This window comes from Sander vitreus, chromosome 22 (genome assembly GCF_031162955.1).
Source record: "Sander vitreus isolate 19-12246 chromosome 22, sanVit1, whole genome shotgun sequence".
NCBI lineage: Eukaryota > Metazoa > Chordata > Actinopteri > Perciformes > Percidae > Sander > Sander vitreus.
Window position 1 is genome coordinate 10,813,368 of NC_135876.1, and position 21,017 is coordinate 10,834,384.

At 40.5% G+C, this 21,017-nt stretch overlaps 1 protein-coding gene across 1 annotated transcript in view; it reads left to right on the forward strand.

Annotated features, from left to right (window-relative positions):
* ctnnd2a (catenin (cadherin-associated protein), delta 2a) overlaps nt 1–21,017 on the forward strand; it is a 276,014-nt gene that overhangs the window by 149,484 nt on the left and 105,513 nt on the right. The window contains exon 12 of the mRNA XM_078280766.1: nt 2,445–2,745. Coding sequence (XP_078136892.1) covers nt 2,445–2,745 — 301 coding nt within the window. The remainder of the gene's footprint in view (nt 1–2,444; nt 2,746–21,017) is intronic.

Sequence of the window (21,017 nt, forward strand, 5' to 3'; positions counted from 1 at the left end):
AACTGTTAACCTTAATCTAGTGTGATTATAATCACACTAAACTTCAATCCTAACTGACACAATTTCTTGGTCAAAAATGCCATGACTCCAAAAGTCTAAAACCCTGGTTCTTACAAGGAGAGGAATACAAGGATACACACACACAGGAAATACGTACACCATGCCACACATGCATGCATAAACAGACACCCACATGCATATTTTTTGCCAGGCAATATTAGCCCCAAAGGTCAAGTCATCAGTCAGAACACCAGAGCAAATGATAAATTCAGCAGCACTCCATTTACTTAAGGTAGGAGGAGAAGAAAGGGAGAGCAGACAGAAAGACTGAGTGAATAAGAAAATGGAATGCATAAAGAAGCGTGAGGACGCTGAATACAAAGTAAGATAAGATTTCTCTGTCTTTATGTTCCCAACCATCTCTCTCTATCATTCGTGCTTTCTTTCACATTCCTTTTTCCCCCCACTGTTCTCCCACCCTGTCTTTGGCTCTGAGGTTTGTCCTATTTGGGTGTCAAGTGTCTTGGTGAGCGCACACTGACTTTTGTGCCTAAAGCCCTGGCTACTAATGGGACGTTCAGAAGGACAGACACACCACAGACACCATTCAAAGATTAGAGAAAAGACTGGGATTTGTTTCTGATGAGAGTAACTCTGCTTCATTACCCTTCTATACCCTCTGTTCTACGCTGCTGTACTTTCGCTAACTCCACCGCCTCTTATTTCCTCCCTCTTCCCCTCTGCTTTGACTCTTTTTTAAAGCGCCATCCCTCATCTCTCAGCTGTTTCTCTCTTTTCCCAGGCTCGCTTACTGTTTCTCTTCCCCTGCCTAAGTCTTTGGGTGTTTGTCAAATTTGGGGCATCAGTAGAAAAATCTCACTCAGACTTTAGCCTTGTGGGCATTGCATAGCAGAGTCTGAAAGTTACATTTTTCACTGTCTGGCTGGCAAAGGATTTTTGTTAACCTGATTTTAGAGTTAGAAAATAAAAAGATTGGGGGTACGTCATCCAAAAGGTTCCTTGTGCCTCTGGTGGGCCGACTAATGGAGTTTACCAGACTTGGTGAGAAGAATTTGAATAAGAGCTCTGCTTCATGCACCAAATCGGTGAAGCAGATCAGATGTGTGAGAGAGAGAGAAAAGAGGGTTGGGAAGGTCAAGTAAATACCACCACTCAAGACATCGCTAAAGAGCAACTTTGTTGGTGACATAACAATGAGACAACTCAGCACACACTCACATTCACACAACCTCCATTCTTTTGTTAATTGGATGTGTGAAGCGGCTTATATAATGTGCATATGTGTGTTTTTGTGTATGTTTTGAGTGTGTGTGCATTTCCCCATCCAGACATGCTTTTAAATCAAATTCTCTTTATAAGAGGTGTCTCATTGGCCTGTGTTAAAGCCCCAGTCAAACACATTGCCACATATTGATTTCAAGGCTCTCTGATTCATCACATAATCCCTGAAGTGTGGTGTTTTTGCATGTGTGTACGTGTGTGTTTATGTGTACACATACCTTGGTTCTAATGACAGATGATGGATCCCCCCCCACCACACCGTCTGTCTCAGTGTTTTTACAGCCAGAGAAACGAGGCCCCCAGACTCACATTAACACCTTGATATATCACCGATCCGCTGCTCCAATACGACAGGGAGGGAAGGTGACAGCTACTGTGCCCCTGCAGGCTGCTTACATCCCTGAGCAAATCGCCATTCAAATTCCATCTCACTCTAAAGAGAGATAGCTTTGTGTTTCACTTTTTTTATTGTATGCATTTTTTAGCCCTTATTGCACACCAGGCAGATGTCTCATTGTGCGTAAAAAGTTGTAACCATCCTCCAGCTACCCGCAAATAGGCTTATGAGCAAAGTTTCCATTTCTCATTGCATGGGAATGGCAGGCTAATGAGTCATTTGAGTGACAAAGCTAACAAACCCTACAAACCCTCAGTGGAAAGTTTTGTTTAAAGTGGATTTTTATGACATTGTCAATACTATGTAGACATTACAATATTTTATTAAAGTTTATAGATAATTCTGTATTATATATTTTCAGCTAGTTGTTGTCGTACACATGGATTTCAGCAGTCATTAAAATGATCTCAAATGTTTGCCTACACAACTGTTGTCTCTTTTTTTCTCTCTTCTTGTCAATCCTTCCCTCTGTTGAACATTGGTCCTTGTTGTTAATCCTGGGCATGTGGCCAATATTTATCCATCCATATGGAGACATGCTTGTCTTTTCCCAACAACCTGTTCATCCCTCTCCTCTCCTCTCCTCTCCTCTCCTCTCCTCTCCTCTCCTCTCCTCTCCTCTTTTGTCTTCTCCTCCCTTTTCTCCTCTTCTTCCTCTGTCCCCTCCTCTGCCCCGTAGACCTTACCCAGCGTGTCCATGACCAGGTCCTAAGCTATGTCCTCTGTCCCTACTTTTCCACCATAGCTCCCTCCTCCCCTGGTGTCGACTCCACCCCTTTGCAGCGCACAGGAAGTCACGGCGCGGGGACAGGAAACTACGGCCGTGGTGGCACCAACAACTACGCCACAGTGGGACCAGGCTACACCTCAAGTGGAGGAAGTGGAGACATGTATGGCTCAGACCCCTATGTGGCAGACCCCTACCGCACCCTGCAGTACTGCCCCTCAGTGGTGGAATCGCCCTACAGCAAGTCTGGACCTGCCCTGCCGCCCGAAGGCAGCCTGCAGCGCTCACCTTCTATCGACTCTATTCAGAAAGACCCCAGGTAGGATGAAAGGGGTGTGTGTGTGTGTGTGTGTGTGTGTGTGTGTGTGTGTGTGTGTGTGTGTGTGTGTGTGTGTGTGTGTTATTGTGTGTGTGTGTGTGTGTGTGTGTGTGTGTTTCATGGGGTCCATTGAAACACAATGTGTGCACGATCATGGGGCATAGGATGCTATAATGCACTTTAGAAGGACAAGTGTGACAAACAATCCATGTGCTGGTGTGTCAGAGGATTTAATGTGTTGTACATTGCACACACACACACACACACACACACACACACACACACACACACATTTTTGTGCCAGACGACTGCTTATTTTTGTTTGCATCAGACCCCAATGTGGTGGCCTCACTGAAGTAAATGAAAGACTGCTGTATTTTTTCCACATAGTGCTAATGTTGATCAATTCAAATCATTCCCATTCGGACTGGTGTCGCTACATACTAGTTGTGTTAAGAAAAAAACACTAATAAAGTACAGTGATATTCCAGTCGCACACTGGTTGCTTTAAAAGCTCCATTTCATCTCCCTGAGTGCCATGCTGTGTGTAAAAGAGTCCTACAGGGCTGTGATCACGTCTATCCTCTTGTCTCCGCAATTAAGCAAAGCTCACTCTCCCTATTTTATTTATATATATTTCACAGGACTATTGATGTATAATTCCTTTAATTACAGAGTGAGAGGGACTGAGACGTGCATAGATCAAGTCTCAGCAGCAGCTGTCAATCACAGGAGAGGGGGACAGAGAGAGGGAGACAAAAAGAGACAATGGGTGGGAGAGACAGTGATAGAGATGAAAGACAGAATACTGTAAGTGTGTGAGAGATTGGAGATAATTATTTAAAACAATGTCAAAGAAAGAGACCGAATGAACAAACAATCCGTAGGATTTTTTAAATCTTGTGAAGTTGTATGAAGGATCTACGGTTGTGATGGTTTATTATTAATGTAATCCGATTGACTGGGTCAAGACGATCTTTTTGTTTCACACACCCACAAACTATCGGTAATGTTGCAAAAAAATTGTATAGGTTTGATTTGAGTCCCAAAATGTATATTTACTTATTGACTGTGTAAAGTAACTCATGGAAGACCATTTTGCCTTTTCTCTTTGTAAAAAGCAAAACTTATTTTCTTCAAATTCAGACCAAGTTTGTGAAACCTTTGTTGTCTGTACTCTGTTGCAGTTTGTCGTCTGCACTCTGTTGCAGTTAGTTAACTGCACTGCGATGTTCGTGTGCAAAGACAATTCTTCCTGAATTCAGTAAGAGGCAAAGCAGTAATATATATTCTGTTTTTGGTAAGGTGTATCTAAACCAGCCAGTTTTGTGACAAAGGCAACATAAACAGTTGCAACAGTAGGTTTATCAAAGAGAAACTGTGGAGAGAATAAACAAGCAGTGAACACAGGCCACCAAGATAAGGAACAGTGTCATGGATTGCAATAGCACACACACACACACACACACACACACACACACACACACACACACACACACACACACAAATTGTGTGCACACACTGGTGTTTGGCTATGGATAGTGGATAGTGGATGGTGGGGGTGTGGCCTTGACCAACTGCCACTTTGCAAGCCATGATGTCTCTCTCTTTCTCATGGGTGGGCCAAATTCTCTGGGCGGGCAAAGCAGAGAAAGGGGAGGTAACCTTCCTCCTTATGACGTCATATGGAGGAGATTCCAGATCGGCCCATCTGAGCTTTCATTTTCTCAAAGGCAGAGCAGGATACCCAGGGCTTAGTTTACACCTATCGCCCTTTCTAGCCACTGGGGGACCATAGGCAGGCTGGGGGAACTCATATTAATGTTAAAAAACCTCATAAAGTGAAATTGTCATGTCATGAGACCTTTAACCATTAACAAGGTATTATTTTCATCAGATGCAACTTTACAATAGACTTCCAAATAATGTTTACGGATGGTTTACAAACGATTTCTTAATCATTAACAAAAAGTTAATATAATATATAAAATGTTTTGATGTGAACAACAATAAACTGTTAAAATAGCATAAATTAAAGCATAACTAATAATTCATTAACATTATTAATTATCATTATGTTGTTAGTTAACAGTAAAATCACTATTAACTTAAGTTTAATTAACTATCAATTTACCATTTATTAGCGATGGTTATTATAAAGTAGATGCAATATATCTGTAGGGCATTTACATTTTTATAGCTACCATTCGCATCACACCCACCTGAGACAAAGAGAGATTATTTGCCTAAACTTTTTCAATATATTGTAATATGTATGAATGAAGAACGTATCGAAGTTTTGAAAACGTATCAACGCAACCTTTTGTCATTTATTTTCATCTACAACTGGAAAATACTGGGTGGAGTAATGCCATTTACAATAGAACAACTATCAGGGGCATGGCTAGAAGAGGGGCAAGGGGTGGCCAGCCCCCCCCCCCGAAATAGGGTAGAAAATGTGTAGGCTATTGTATTCGGATATACAATTTGTTTAAAATGAAAACAACTGAAACTAATAATGAATGTGATGTTTTATTTAGCAGAATTACACTGTGTAAAGATTTTTGATGCTGTATTCTGATTTACTTTAACCAAATGCAACAAAAGTGTATTAAAAAAGTTACACTGTGAAAGTATTTTTTGCAGCTCAGTGTAAATATTGTAAATATTATGGCTTTCATCCTAAACAGGATTCAATGGCACATTTCATTATGTCCCTGTTGCCTCCCTTTACTCTGTATATTCATAGTTAGTAAGGTGTTGATTCAACAATAATTAATGGTGTTGATTTCATTTCTGAGTTATACTACAAAATGTCTTTATATTTGTATTGCTGAGGTTTATATATAATCCGTTACTCTGCTCATGATATTGAATATTTTCAATTGGTTAAACTTCACTCTCTCTCTCTCTCTCTCTCTCTCTCTCTCTCTCTCTCTCTCTCTCTCTCTCTCTCTCTCGCTGTAATTGGACCTAGCTGAGCTTACATGAAGTGCTAAATGAGTTCGCAGCAATTAAATAGAAGGAACACTCTGAGTTAGGGCAGAGGTTATTCCTGCATGTGTTACTGTCTGTATAAATGTGCAGTGTGTGTTTCATCAGCAGATGCTATGCCTAGTTTGTGCACATTACTGTATTGTGTGTGTGTGGGGGGGGTGCACATGGCAGCCAGTAACACAGTTAGGGGCCATCACACTTGCAGAAGAGTAAGCGCAATAGAGCAGAGGTGAGGATAGCAACACAAAGCGAAAACTCAATAACTGCTAATGGATGGGAGTGAAGAGAGCAGAGGAGGAAGAGAGGGAGATAATATAGATAAGGGGAGGGAGGAGGGAGTAGGGAATGGTGAAGATGAAGCAAAAGGGAGGGAGATAAATGAGCACAGAGGAAGAGGAGGGAGGGAGGGAAGAAAGGAGGCACACGAAGAGAAGAGGGTGGGAAATGAAGGGAAGAGGGGATTTGGTAGGAAAAAAATGGAGGACCGTGGTTGGATGAAGATCAAGATGGGGAGAAGTGGGATAAATGGAAGAAAGAAAAAAAGAGCTGAAGAGAGAGTCAGAGCATAATATAGATAAGTGTTACCAGTCATTGTTTTGTTTGTGTGTATTACTTTAAGCTCTCTCCATGAGAAAAAAGATTCTCACCCCCACTGAGTTTCCTTCTTAAATTGAATCTCAAAAACAATGTAGAGAGCAAGATGAAAAAGAAAGTGTTGAGCACAGACCTACGGAACCAATCAAAGTAGGGAGGGTGAGAAGGGAAGGCAAAAACCAATAATGAAGGAAAAGAACATAGAAGAAATATAGTGGATTGGGAGAAGCTTAAGTGAGGGGAAAAGCACAGAGAGACATTTGTTTAGGGAATAAGGGAAACATACCTTGAGGGATCGAAGAAAGAAAGGAGCGAAGGAACAATGCAAGGCATAGGAGGGGTTTGTGAGTAAAGACAGGAGGGAGAGAGAGATGCACATTAGCTGAAGGAGGATGGAAGTTAGTGAGCAAGGAGGTGGGGGCCATTGGTTATTGTTAAAAAACTTACAGTAGGATATTAGGATGCCAGGAAGAAAGCGAAAAACATCATGAAAGGGGACTTACAGTAAGTGAAGAGAATTCAGTGTTGTTGAAATGAGGTTCAAAAGGAAGGAAAAAGCAAAATACAGTTGTAACATTGTGTTAAAAAAACAAGGATGCAGTATCGTTTTAACTGTGGGGTTGTGCTTGACTTATCTCATCAAACACTCGATCAGCCTGAAACGTAGACACAGCACTTCAAGATAAGATAAAACAAACTCTCCTGATTTAAATCCAACTCTCCTCATTTATATCATCCACAAATCCAAAATGTACAGTATTCCCCCAGCAATAGTGGTTGTAGTGTTAGTGATGTTTAATGTTAAAATTCTTTTGTTATGATGTAATGAAGATTGTTTCCCGTTAAGGTCTTGTTTGAGGTGATACTTTTACCAAATACACACTGGAAAAACCCAATACAAAAACCATAGTCAGGAATTCAAGTCTTAACGCCACATATCTGCAACAAAAGAGTAGTTAATCATTGTATAGGTAAAGGTAAAATAAATACCCCCTGTGCTCTCATTATGTATTAGATGGAGTAGAGCTGCTGACATGAAATTGCTATTTACAGTACCTGGATATGATGTGAACGGGTGCGACATGTCATTGTCACCGCTCGCTATTTACTGACAGTGTTTGTTGATTCACAGCCCAAACACAACACTCTATTTATGGACAATCTGCAATGGTCAGCGATGACTCTGTGCATGTTTGTGTGTGTGTGTCTGTGAATGGCATCTGTGTGTGTGTGTTTGTGTGTCCATGACTGTGTCAAAGGCAGCATGGTGGAGAGTGTGTGTGTGTGTGTGTGTGTGTGTGTGTGTGTGTGTGTGTGTGTGCGTGTACGTATGCACGCTTGTGTATTTGCACACATATGTGTGTGGGTGCCTGGCATTTATATGTGATAGCAAAGGGCTGATGCATTACCTTCCCCTTTGTCAATGACGTGTGTGTGTGTGTGTGTGTGAGAGAGTGAAACATAGCGGCTTGTATTCCCTTCTTGCAGCAGTTGTTTGTTTGTACAAGTGCACTGCTCTGTGTGTTGGATACATATGGTTTATGTATGACTATACAGATGGGATACCTACTTAAGATGGAAATTGAGGCGTTGGGAGCACACAATATGTGCATGTGTGGTAGGTCTTGACCATAGGATTATATTCAGGAGATCCCATACTCACTTAAGTGAGAGTAAGACCCACTTACATCAACAGTGCCCGGTTTACTATACGATGCACCTGGGGATTTCTAGTGTGTAAACTGGAAACAGATTATGTTTCTTTAGCATTCACTTCTCTGCTCTGCTGTGTACGCCGCTGTGGCAGTTGGACGTCTTCCATTTTCAGTTGTGTTCTTGATGAACAGTATTTAACTGTCTGTTTGCTTGGTAAACACCCACTATCATTAGCTTACATATATGAAGTACTTCTTCTCTAGACACTTTTTTGCTGGATTACCACATTTCTGTCCCCACTTACATATGTTACACAATGGAACCTGCAGCCCATTGACAGCTGCTTTTGTTTTTGGTAGTGATCCAACATATACAGTGTTTCAAATTGAGAAAATTAAAGTTTGAATAAAGTGTATATCTTGACATCGTGACAAAGGGGTATGACTTCAGTAAGAAGTGCTTTTAGTATTCTCCCAAACATTTTCCCATAATTTGGGGACAGTGTCATATTGCTACATAGTCAGAGTCAGTGAGCTACCCAGTTTGATGTGTCACCAAAACTTTGGAAGGAGTAGCCCAATAAAGACTGGCCAGAAGAAGGAAGAAAATAAATCAATAATCTGTCATATATTAAGATAGTAATGGCTGTGGTTAATTACCCATTATGTGCACTAAATACACACACAAACAACACAGAGAAGTTTGAGCTTGGCCTTGGCTTATTCTGGCTTGTATTGGCATATTCTAATTGATGGAATTTGGGGAAACTGAGTAAAAGATGCCGTGTTAAGAACAAAAGTAACATATAATTGAAATGCAGAAAAGAGAAAGCAATAGAGAGAGTTGGAATACTTCAGCACCATGGACAGAGACACAGAGCTATATAGGGTTTGAAGGTTTCAGTACCATGGAGAGAGACAGAGTGTGAGACTAGTACTATTACAACTTGTTCTAAAGCTGACTCCTGTATACACATACTGTAGGGCACCCTAGCAACAGTATTCCCTGCCTGCGACCAGGCAGAATCATGTTAGCAATATAACAGATGAACAAATAATGAGCTAAATATAATACAAAATAAAACATGGAAATATAAAACCCATCCTGCTTTCTATTGTTACACAGGAGTATAACAAAAGATATCAGTGATTAAGGGTGTCTGTATTGCTTGACAGCAGCTTACTTGTCCTTTTGCAGGTGAATTTCAAGTGATTGAACCAGACTCAAGGATTGCACAGCACTGTTGCAATAGATGATCACTGCATTTCTTTAGAAAAGGAATATTTTTCATGAGCATGTTACAGGACTTTTTATTTTATTTATTTTTTTAAACCTGCTTAAATGACAACTTAGCAGCTTCCTAACAATGGTGACTATAAGAATACAATCATGTCTTGCTTTGTAAATAGTCAATATTCATATTTATCTAGTTATGGTTTATGTATATGGATATTTAATTATTAGAGCAGATAGGGAAGTTAATAAAGGATACACTTAGGAAGATAACTGAAAGGTTTTGTCCATTTTATGTCTGCTCTCTGCCTGCGGGGGAATAAACGTGGATCGTAGAAGCAGATTTTTAACCTCACCAAGAACAGTCAGTCCTTTGTGTCATTTGTTAATAATATGTGTTCTATATCAGACTCAGAAAAAGAGAATGAGAGAAAAAAAATGAAGTGGCAATGAGAGGAAGATAAAGAAAGATGAAAGAATGGGTTAGTAACCGGATGACTCTGGGAGAGAGAGCAAAAGAGGGAGGACAGTAAGGGTGAAGGAGACACAGTCACAGGGTGAGCAGGGGATTTAAAGAAAGTGAGCGGAAGGGAGAGACAGATAGAGGAGAGAGGACACACTCTATTGGCTCTCAGCACGGCCCAGGGGTAATTTCCTCTCCACATGAGAAATGCATGCTGGGATATGGAATCACCTCCAAGGGAGGGTAATGATGCATTGCCAGAACCTTGGCCCTGAGGCACAGCTGTGTATGTGTGTGTCTGTGTGCGTGCATGCATCTGTGCCCTGGCCATCATCCCTGCCTGTTCTGGGTAAATTGCCCATTGTAGTTATTTTCCTTTTCTGGGGTGGCGTATCTGTTTGTGTGTGTGTGTGTGTGTGTGTGTGTGTGTGTGTGTGTGTGTGTGTGTGTGTGTGTGTGTGTGTGTGTGTGTGTGTGTGTGACCTTGGGCTGATAACAACCCTGCGCGTCTGCCTTCTTCTCTGCTACAGTGGGCTTCACCCTAAACCTAAATCTGAGGCCTGGGAGTTAGAAGGACAGATCAAAGAGAGACAGACAGATATATGTGAATCAGGTGGTAGAGACAGACAACAGAGACACACCTATTCACACATTACCATTTAAGCATGTAGGTAAATGGAAACAATTGGCATATACTGTAGATCAGATTCACACATACATAAAAGTAAAAGCTAAGGCCAACTATTGATTGGCAGTCAGGCAGTGAAACATCAGAATTGAAATCATGGACTTAATTGCTGTTTATAATATTGTCTACTGAAGAGCAGGTTAAGTCTTTTAAAATGAAAAGTAAAATGGAGATTGCAATTTCATTTTCAAATGATTAGAAATTGCATTATGATTTTAATTGTGACCTACATATTGATGGGAATTAGGCTGCATTGTTGAAATTGTATTTATATTTGGATATTGTCCAGTTTAGAGCGTGTTAAGTCTTTGAGAATTAAATGTCAAATGGAGTTTTCATTTAAACTTTCAAATTTGAACATTGGATTATCATTTTAATATAGTCATAGAATGCCCATATACAAGTATGTGAAAATGAAAAATGGGTTATTGCATTTTAATTTTAACTCAAAAAACATTAACAACAAAATTATAATGCTAGTGTGTCAAATGTACATGATGTAACTACTGATCCACTATAGTCTTCAATAGTTTGCAGTGTTTCAGTGGTTGAAGGATGTTTTCGTGTGTGTGTGTGTGTGTGTGTGTGTGTGTGTGTGCGCACGCGCGCGCTAATGTGTGCAGTCAGTAATGAATCTGTCATGTTCTTTTGATCCAATCCTTGCATTATTGTTTTTTATGGTAATCACTGTCACTAACATTTCTTCGATTAACATCCATCAAACCTTTTACACACATACACAGGAACGGGCACACACATGCAAATGCACCTATTCATCACTAGAACGAATCTACAGAGTAGGGAAAAAAAAGGTTCTTATATGATGTTTCAGCTGCTTGGCACTCTACAAAAGTATGGCAATACTGTAGATGCTTTCCATCTCCTCCTCCCACCAGCTCCCTGCCGCTCTGTCTCATGACACTGGCGGCATTTGGGTGGATTATGGGAAAATGTCACACCAGCAGAATTATTGTATATCTTCTCTGCTCCCCACGCCTCACTTCACCTCGCCTTGCCTCTAGCACACACTTGAGAGCAACACTGCTTCACCATACAGACTTACTGGTAGACTGGTAGAAGCTAAGCACAGATATTACCATAACTATCAACTTTAACAGATTGTTATAGTTATTATGTATTGTAGTTAATTTAAAACATAACATTTATTTGTTATCTAAATTTACCAAAATTAGATTTAAAAAGTCATTTAATTTCTGTTATTATTGAGGCAGAATACAATAGTTGTTGTTCATTTTAGTGCTTATATATCTTTTCAAAACATATCTAATCAAATGTTTGGCTTCAGACCAAACTTGTTTCTCAGAGCTCTATCTGTATGTTATGATGAGTCCACATTCCAGTTGAGACAGCTCAGTGTGAGAATAGACATCTAACGTAAATGCTGGCAGAATTCATACTTACATGTGTAGCACGGTGCTATCACCATAACTACCCTCATGAGACAGCGCTAAGATTTTTTTTTCCCTTGGACTTCAGTGCAGTGTTGCATGAACTCAGCATTATCGACTTTACACACAGAGAAATGTATCTTGTCTTTAATTACCTCTTTTATTAACATCCACCACAGACATTAATGTCAAGCAGTTGTACATCTTGCATGCCACTGCTATCTTTGCGCAAGGCTCAGTCTTCCATGGGCCTGCGGATTTTAAGGTCAGTGAGTTGTATATCTTGTGTCTAGGAGAGGGATCTTGACCTTTAAGCTGAGTTGCTTGCAGGAAATCAAGCGTTGAATGCTTGTTATTGGACCCAGTGGGACTCCGTAATGACCAGAGAACTAAAATAAAGCTAAAAAATGGGAGAACAGAAATGCAGTAGGTAGGAATAAGAAAGCAGTTGGACATATGGAAAGAGGGAATAATAAAAAGGTAACTTCTGCAAAGGTTAACAAAAATTGTAGTAGATGTAAGGAAAGTCACAAGTTTGTTGTGGTTGTTGTGCTCATTTGAAATTATGATTAGAAAACTTTCTTATTAGAGATGATCAAATTTAGCCACGCTGTCTTGTCAGTATCCACCAGCTGCAGAGATACAAAAGCACCTGCATATTACAATAATATTATACATCCCTGTGGAAGTGTGCCTACTAAAATAAAGCACTTACATGCCCACTCACACACAGAAACATAAAGCAATATTGTTCTTAATCCAAATTTCTATTTGGCATGCTAATTTAAGATGACTCACACACAGGTGTGTTTCCAAACACTGCGTAAGGATAAAGCAGCAGCAGCTAACTGGGCCAGGAAGGACTAGCATGCTATTTTTTCACAAGTCCAAGCACAGTATGCTCACTTTTTATCAGCCGCATACTGTTTTAACCTTTGCTTGTAAATTACTGCTCTCCTTTTGCCCTCCATGAGATTTCACTTTGCTTCTTGGCTCAGAAAGAAGACCAAATAAAATGCGTAAATTCTCCTGTGAGGCCCTTTTAAAAAAGCAGAGTTACTGTACTGTCAATATTGTATTGGAACGGAGAGGGACAAACCACATATTGTAAGAAAAGCTCCATAAGCTGTATTCAAACATGCAAGATCACGGGCTTGTGACTGGAAGGTCATCGCTTTGATCCCCAGACTGTCAGGAACAATCTGGATAGGGAGATGAAACAGCATTTGAACCTCCCTCCTTTGCACTCCCTGCTGTAGTGCCCTTGAGGAAGGCCCTCAACCCTTCCACTGTTCCAGTGGAGCTGCTCAGTGATCACCAGATCAGATTGTGTGCGTGTGGATTGGGGCGTTGCTGGAAAAGCATTCATGCCCACTGAATCCACATTGGTTAAATAAGGTTTAACAAAATAGATTAATTGATAACCCAGTGCAAAAGTCAGCCATCGTCAAGAAGCCCCACAATAGTTCTTTACTATGTGGAGAAACGCTAGTATCCACCATAATAAAAATAGGTGTTCAGTTGTCTCATTATTCGTTTCATTATTTATTTTTGTCGCAGGAAACACTCCGGTTTTGATCATAGACCCCCCGCTTGTGATCTGCAGAGTGGAGACAATTTTTTCATTAAGTCATGGCAAACTAACTCTCATGCATCCTAGGGGTGCTGACTCAATTTCGAAACACTCCTCCATCATGCATCCATCGCTCCATCTCTCCATCATGCTTCTGCAGGTAGAGAAGGCCCGACAGTGATGATGGGTTGGAAGGTGTAGTCATCCATCCAGCACCCGTAGTGTTTTCTCCCTCGCTCTCGGCCTAAACTCACAGATTTCCCACACTCCCCCCCTGTGGTCCTTTTTGTGTCTATTAAAGCAGCCTGTCTATTCTCTTTTTTAATCCCGTCCACTCTCCCACACTTTTGGTCTCTCTCTCTCTCTCTCTCTCTCTCTCTCTCTCTCTCTCTATCTCTTTTTTTGTTCTAGCTCTCTCCCCCTCTACTTTTTCGTCGCAGGGTGTGAAGTGATTCCTCTACTCACCATGCTAACGTTAGTCCTGCGTGTATGTTTGCATCTGAGTGTGTGTGTGTGTGTGTGTGTGTGTGTGTGTGTGTGTGTGTGTGTGCGTGCGTGCGTGCGTGTGTGTATGTATGTGCATGTGCTTTCACCTTATAATATCAATAAAGGCTGTCCTGTCAGCCAGACAGGTGCTACATTCTGACCGTGACTCAAGTGAAACACCAATCTTGATAAAATGATGGCAGGAAGAAAGAGTGAAAGGTGGAGATAGCGAGGGAGAAGGGTTTGGAAGAGAGAGAGAGAATGGTGAATTGAGGAATAGATGCAGGGCAGGCCCTCGCATGAGTCATTGGAAAAAGGAAAGGTTGTTGCTGTCTTACCCCTTTTAGTGAAGGTTTGTGTGTGTGTGTGTGTGTGTGTGTGTGTGTGTGTGTGTGTTGAGTACATTTGTGTTGAGTATGTTTGTGTGTGTCTGTGGGCGTTGGCACATACTGTAATAAGTAACATGTGCATTCATGCGTGTTTATGTTTGCTTTTCCCTCGTGTACATTTTGTACCTTTTGTGTATTTGTCTGAATCACTTCACTGATTTTGCAGTCTTGAAATGCCATTTGTCACTGCCAAGTCCTGCTTCTTGTGGAACGCAGACCTCATATTTACTTCAGGATAGACATGAATATTATGGGCATATTTTTTATGCCAGTTCAGTTCATGTTTCATGTCTTTTTAAAGCATGTCAGTGTAAAAGTATTAACCATGGTATATTACAAAATATACAGTAAATCTCAGTGTTCTTAATGAAAGTACATTGAGCAAATTATATTGTTGCCGCAGAGCTGTCAAACAGGCATTGCTCAAGCTAGGTAATAATTTCACTCCTATTCCGTCATGGGTTTTACTTTCATGCCAGCAATCATTTTACAATGATGGGTGAACCTGTGGAAAAGAAACTTTTTCTTACCAAATTACACCATTTTGGAGAATACAGTCATCTGTGTCATCGAAAGGTTGCTCAGTGAATATCAGGCAGCGAAATAAATACACCCAAACCTCAGATCAAACTCATTAAAAAGATGGAAAATAAATGATCATAGCTGTTACCTACATTCCTCTAAGGAACGTGCCGGTGTTTGTATAGTCGTCTACATATTGCTGTGAAATCTTAGTAAACCCAGTGTCAATATAGTCTGCACTCTTATTGAGCACAGCCATGTTGGAGATCCAGCATGTGATGTTTCTATTGCACACAACTCTATGCTTGTAGTCTCACTTAATCCGCTTTTGAAGGTTGTATTTGTGTGTGTGTGTGTGTGTGTGTGTGTGTGTGTGTGTGTGTGTGTGTGTCAGAGATGGACTTAAGTCTTAAGTCGCACAAACAGTCGCACAAACAGTGACTTCAGTCTTGACTTGCGACTCCACCCAAAAGACTTCAGACTTGACTCAGACTCGAGCATCAAGACTCGTCAACAACCTGTTTTCATGCAATTATTGCTTTTTACATCTAAATTCATTCATGTATTTTTATTAGGGCTGTCAAAATAACTTAACGAAAATTAACGCAGATGAATCCATTCCATATTGACGTTTGCATACAGACGAAAATCTGGTGCCACTGACATGTCTGCGCTTCTCTCTGCTGCTCTGAAACAGACATTACAGGAAACGCAAACACCGCTGCACGTGATGCTAGTTAACACTATACTCAACAGCAGCTAACGTTAGCCTACCGCTAGCTAGTAGCTGGATTAAACACGGTTAAAATGCTGACAGCTAACGCTAAACGGTGTAAAGTTTGACTGTGTTTCACTGTAGAGGATTCAACACCGGGATGTAACAATATGCAGCTGCCGTCGGAGAAACAACACAGACGGTGCATTCAATGAAACTGGTAAATAATATTGTATATATAATAAAATTTGTCATAATGTGCAATGTAACGCATGTGCTATGCCTATGTGCGCGCACTCACATATCAAAAAATGCATTGACGATGGCGACACCAAGTCCTCCCGGAGTTGTGCCTTTTGTCATTGGTTTTGCTTTCAATAACTTGGTAAACAGTGGCAGTAAGTGAACAGCTACATGCAAGGTGTGTGGCACCAAGATAAATGATGCCAGATCAACAACATCGAACTTCATCAGGCATCTCAAAACGCACCCAGATAGTCAGTCACTGGCTCATATGAGAGACGTTAAATTTAGCATATATCGTCACAGGTAACAAGCTAACCATCGCAAAGTGTTGTGATAATGCTGGGAACTGTACCATGGTACAGTTCCCAGCATTCCCAGCATACTGTATCTTTATAGTTGTATCCATATGATGTGACAGACTTTGGTTAATATTTCACCAGGTCCAAGGGCTAGAAGGATGTGTTAAGTAGCAGAAGATTAGACTATACGATGTCCTAAGTTGGAGACCCAATGTAAGTTTTAGATGTAACAAAATTAAGCTAGCTCCATTAAAGCATACGTGATAACTTTCAATACAGATGTTTTCCTCAAACTTTGAACACTGAAAAATGTAATGCATGATGAGGTTGGGCTTTACAGCCAGTTAGTTCAGTTCAGTTCAATTTTATTTATATAGCACGTTTCAAAACAACCATAGTTGACCAAAGTGAAGGTCCAAAATCAAAGAGATAATATACACAAACAATACACAATATACTATACAAAATAACCAACAGTAGAAAAAGGTCAAGATATCAAAGCTCAACTTGAATTGAAAGCCAGTGCATAGTAATGGGTCTTAAGCAAGGACTTGAACGTTTCAATGGTCCGAGCTGTTCTTACATTAATAGGTAGTTAGTAACACAGACAAACATGTATTCTTTGGTGCAGATACCAAAATGTTGAAAATTACAGTTATGCAATTGCAACAGAGTTCTTCATTTGTGTTTCTTCAGATTGCATTGCAGTAGACCCCATAAAGTTATCCTACAACTGATTTTGATACTGTACTGTATGGATGCTAGCTACAGGACATGCTTTGAATTAATAAGATTTAACAATGCAGTGTTTGGGACAGATCAGATGAGACTTGACTTGAACTTCCAAAAAATGACTTGTGAACATCTCGTGTGTGTGTGTGTGTGTGTGTGTGTGTGTGTGTGTGTGTGTGTGTGTGTGTGTGTGTGTGTGTGTGTGCGTGCGTGTGTGTGCGTGCGGGCCCAAGCGCGCACATTTTCACATGACAAATTTTAAGATGTTTAAATACTACATTCCCCACCATCAATATAATCATCTGAAATATCACTATCACAACAGTATCATTTCACATATTGCACATATTAGTTCGACATAGTGTTAAAATGCCAGAAAGACATCCCAATCATTGCTACCATCAATTTACCGATCACATCTTGTTTGTCATCCCTATGATTTATTTTATCATGTTTTGTTGTCATATTCACATTTTATCTCTACCATCTTCTTACTCTAAATGTCGTCATCTCCATTATCAGCATCCTTATAAGTGTGTTCTTTGTATTGCCTCGCACAGCTTTTAGCAAATACAGTACTGCTATTATTTCTTTATGCTGTATTATTACCTTAGTGTGAACTCATGAGAATAGCAGGTACATAAGCTAATCACTGGTTTATTAGTTTTTTCTTCCCTGTTGTGTCATCTTCGCTGATTACATTTCTCTCGCTCTCTTTCACACACACAAACACGCGGCACACAAGGCAATACTGAAACATTAATATGCTCAAACTCACACAGTGAGGAAGAGAGACTTTAGTCACCTCAAGGCGAAATGTGAGCTAAGTTCAAAATTACCCTGTAATGCCTGGGCAGAGGCAAATCAAAATGAATTATGGAGCTATTTTGAGTCAGATACTGTATAGCGCTGCACAGTTACCAGTTCTTTTAAAGGTCCTATGACATGCTGCTTTTATACATGCTTTTATATAGGCCTTGGTGGTCCCCTAATACTGTATCTGAAGTCTCTTTCCCAAAATTCAGCCTTGGTGCAGAATTACAGCCACTAGAGCCAGTCCCACAATGAGCTTTACTTAGGACGTGCCATTTCTGTGTCTGTAGCTTTAAATGCTATTGAGGAGGAGAGAGGGGAGGGGGGGGTTGTAGCCTTGACCAACTGCCATGCTTTGCTTGTTTTCAAGCCATGATGTATCTCTCTTCCTCATGGGCGGGCAAAGCAGAGAAAGTGGAGGTAACCTTCCTTCTTATGAAGTCATAAGGAGGAGATTCCAGATCGGCCCATCTGAGCTTTCATTTTCTCAAAGGCAGAGCAGGATACCCAGAGCTTGGTTTACATCTATCGCCCTTTCTAGCCACTGGAGGACCATAGGCAGGCTTGGGGAACTCACATTAATGTTAAAAAACTCATAAAGTGAAATTTTCATGCAATGGGACCTTTAATAAATTGTTATGAAAAATGTCTGCCACAGCACAGTACAGTTGATAGTGATTCCTTCAAGGTAAAAATGGGTGCAAAGGGAAAAGTGCTGCTCCAGGCTACTCTAATCGCAGGCATGGATATATTACTGAGTGGGGTGACCAAACCGTGTGAAGTTACTTTTCTTTTTCTTTTTTCTTTTTAGAGAGCCAAAATTTGTTTTACAGTTTTTCTTAATTGCTAAAACACTACAACCCATTGGCCGAACAAAGTTCTCAGTTGCCTGAACTAATTTAGCTAATTGTGCAGTCTGTTGTCAATACCTTAAACCATTTCACATGGTAAAACATTTGCAGATCTCACTTAGACTTTTCAGCAAAACTCTAAACACATTCTCATTCTCAAAACACATTCTGCACTCTAATGCACATGTCATCCACACTGGTAAACACGAGTGGCAACAATCAAATGCAAATAGAGAACACATGTCATTGATTGAACACAACCACTCAAAATTGATTTCACTTTTTTCAAATGATGTGACAACCAATATAAGCCAGTTCAGAGAGCAAACAGGTTGTTGAAGGTGGGAAGGAGAAAGTCTGAGAATGGATAGAAGAAACAATATGAGAGGACGATGACGAGTGCGTATGCGAGGTGTCAGGGCTGGATACGGCACACAAGAGCCTTCTTCCCCCGTTGTCTCAGGAGGGACAATATTGCCTGTGATGTCGACAAAGTGCTCTGGCCTGACCTAGCCCAAAGACAAAAAGAAGCACATTGATCACATGTTTACTCCTTTGATGTTTGTCCCTTTTTAGTATTGTATACTGTAGTACAGTGCATTGTAGGCTGCAGATTTATATCAACAAAGAATTACAAGAATTACAGTATCACAGAGACAAAGGACAAGTTTGTGAGATGCAGGGTACAGTACTGTAAAAATAGGGGTACAAGGAGGAGGAAGAGCAACAACAATTGCAAAGAGCAAAGCAGAGTAGTAATTTCTGATCAATTTTGAGCTACTATGATAGAACGTGTTTTCGGTCATCTAAAGACAATGACGGAAAAATATATTTGTTTTGAGATAAAAAATGTACTTCTCCCTGAGAACTATATGTTTTGAACAATGTGTTTTTCTATTTTTTGGTGTATTGTTTACTGACTGCTTGATAGTGTATATCATTTTGATCACTTTGTTTATGATTTGAGAGCAGTGTTTGGTTTTGAACACAGGTTTTGAGGCGAAAGTTTCATTTTGCAAGAGGAGTCAGAGGTTTTGTAAATAGTGCTTGAAGATGAGGTTTTGTGTTTAATGTTTTCAGAAAATGGAGCAATTTTCAAAAATTTTGTTTTAGCAATTGAGAAAAACTAAAAAAACAGAATAATTTACCTTCATGTTCACTTTAGAGGTGAAACAACAAAGAAGCCATCATGGCACACTCAAAGGGAGTGAGCCGGTGTATTTACATGCACTTAGTGCATTAAGGTTTTTGTTGTTGCAGTAACCTGGTTTCTTACTGTAAATGTCATGTTAATGAGAAACCTGATTTCCATTATAGGGTTGTTCAGAATGTGAAAACTGTCTTGATAATGGCAAGATCAAAACAATCATAGTTCAGACAGTTCACATCTGCTAGTGTGTGTGTAGGCCTACTGTATGTGTGTGTACAGTATTAGGCCTACACCCTCAGCACACTATAAAGATATTAGCCTCCCTCTCTACAGCTTTCTGTCTCCATCTCGTCTTTTATGTATCTGTTGCTTGTATTTGTTGTGCAGCTTGTCACCTTGGCCTCCACTTATTCTGCTCTCAGGTATTTTAGTGCTGGCTTAACTTCCTCTATACCTCTCTCTTCGTAATATCAGAGAGTGTGCTCTCAGAGTGTACATGTTGTCTGGCAACTCATCTCCCTTGTTTAATACCAGGCCAGGTGTCTGACCTCTATACTAAATGTCTAGCTCTGTAATGTGAATCTGACGGATGTTACACATGTGTAGACACACACATACACACAAACACATACATACATTTAGCTGTAGACCATGCTAATATCCAGCTTGACCTTATCAGTTTGATATTTACATTGCAGAATAATTCTGGATAATTTGTGGTTGTGTGATGCACACTGACACACAAACTGACTCGTCACTGACTGTGAATCAGTGACGAGGTTTAACGGTGCACACACACACGCACATGCACACACGCACGCACACACAGTAAAAATAGCTCACCTTTTGTCATTTAGAGGCCAGAGCAGACTGTTTGACATGATTGCATCTTGGCTTGCAAATCAAGAGACAATGGGGCAGTAATTTCTTAGCAAGCTCTCCTTCATCCACCAGCTTAATCTTCTGCCTGCACTATGATTGCTGAGTGTAGTGGATAGGGATTTGATTGGTCAATTTGTTCACTTGTGTTCATTGCTAAAGTTTGAGTGGTTCTTCTCAGTCTTTTTGGAGATTATTGCAGTGCATTCTGCTGATGGTGGTTCACTGATGTCACTTCTCTCATCAATCCCAGCCTAGTCTAAAGAGGGCTGGTATTATCTTAAAATCAGGTTACGAAAATGTGCTTCTCACATCTAATCCTCACTGGTGCTGTCGGATCTTTGAGGGGGGAGCAAGAGAAAAACCATTAAGGATTGGTAAATGAGTTACCTTGCATGGCAGCTGTACGCTGCGAGAATCGCGGGATAACAAATCTTGTCAGGCTTCAAGTAAAGCGTCCAACCAGCAGCAGACCGAACCAATCAGCATCTGGTGAGGAGCTACTGGCAGCTTCAGGTGTGGTTTAGGAGTGTGTGATAGTCTTGATTGTTCGTTCATAACAACAATGGTGGATGTG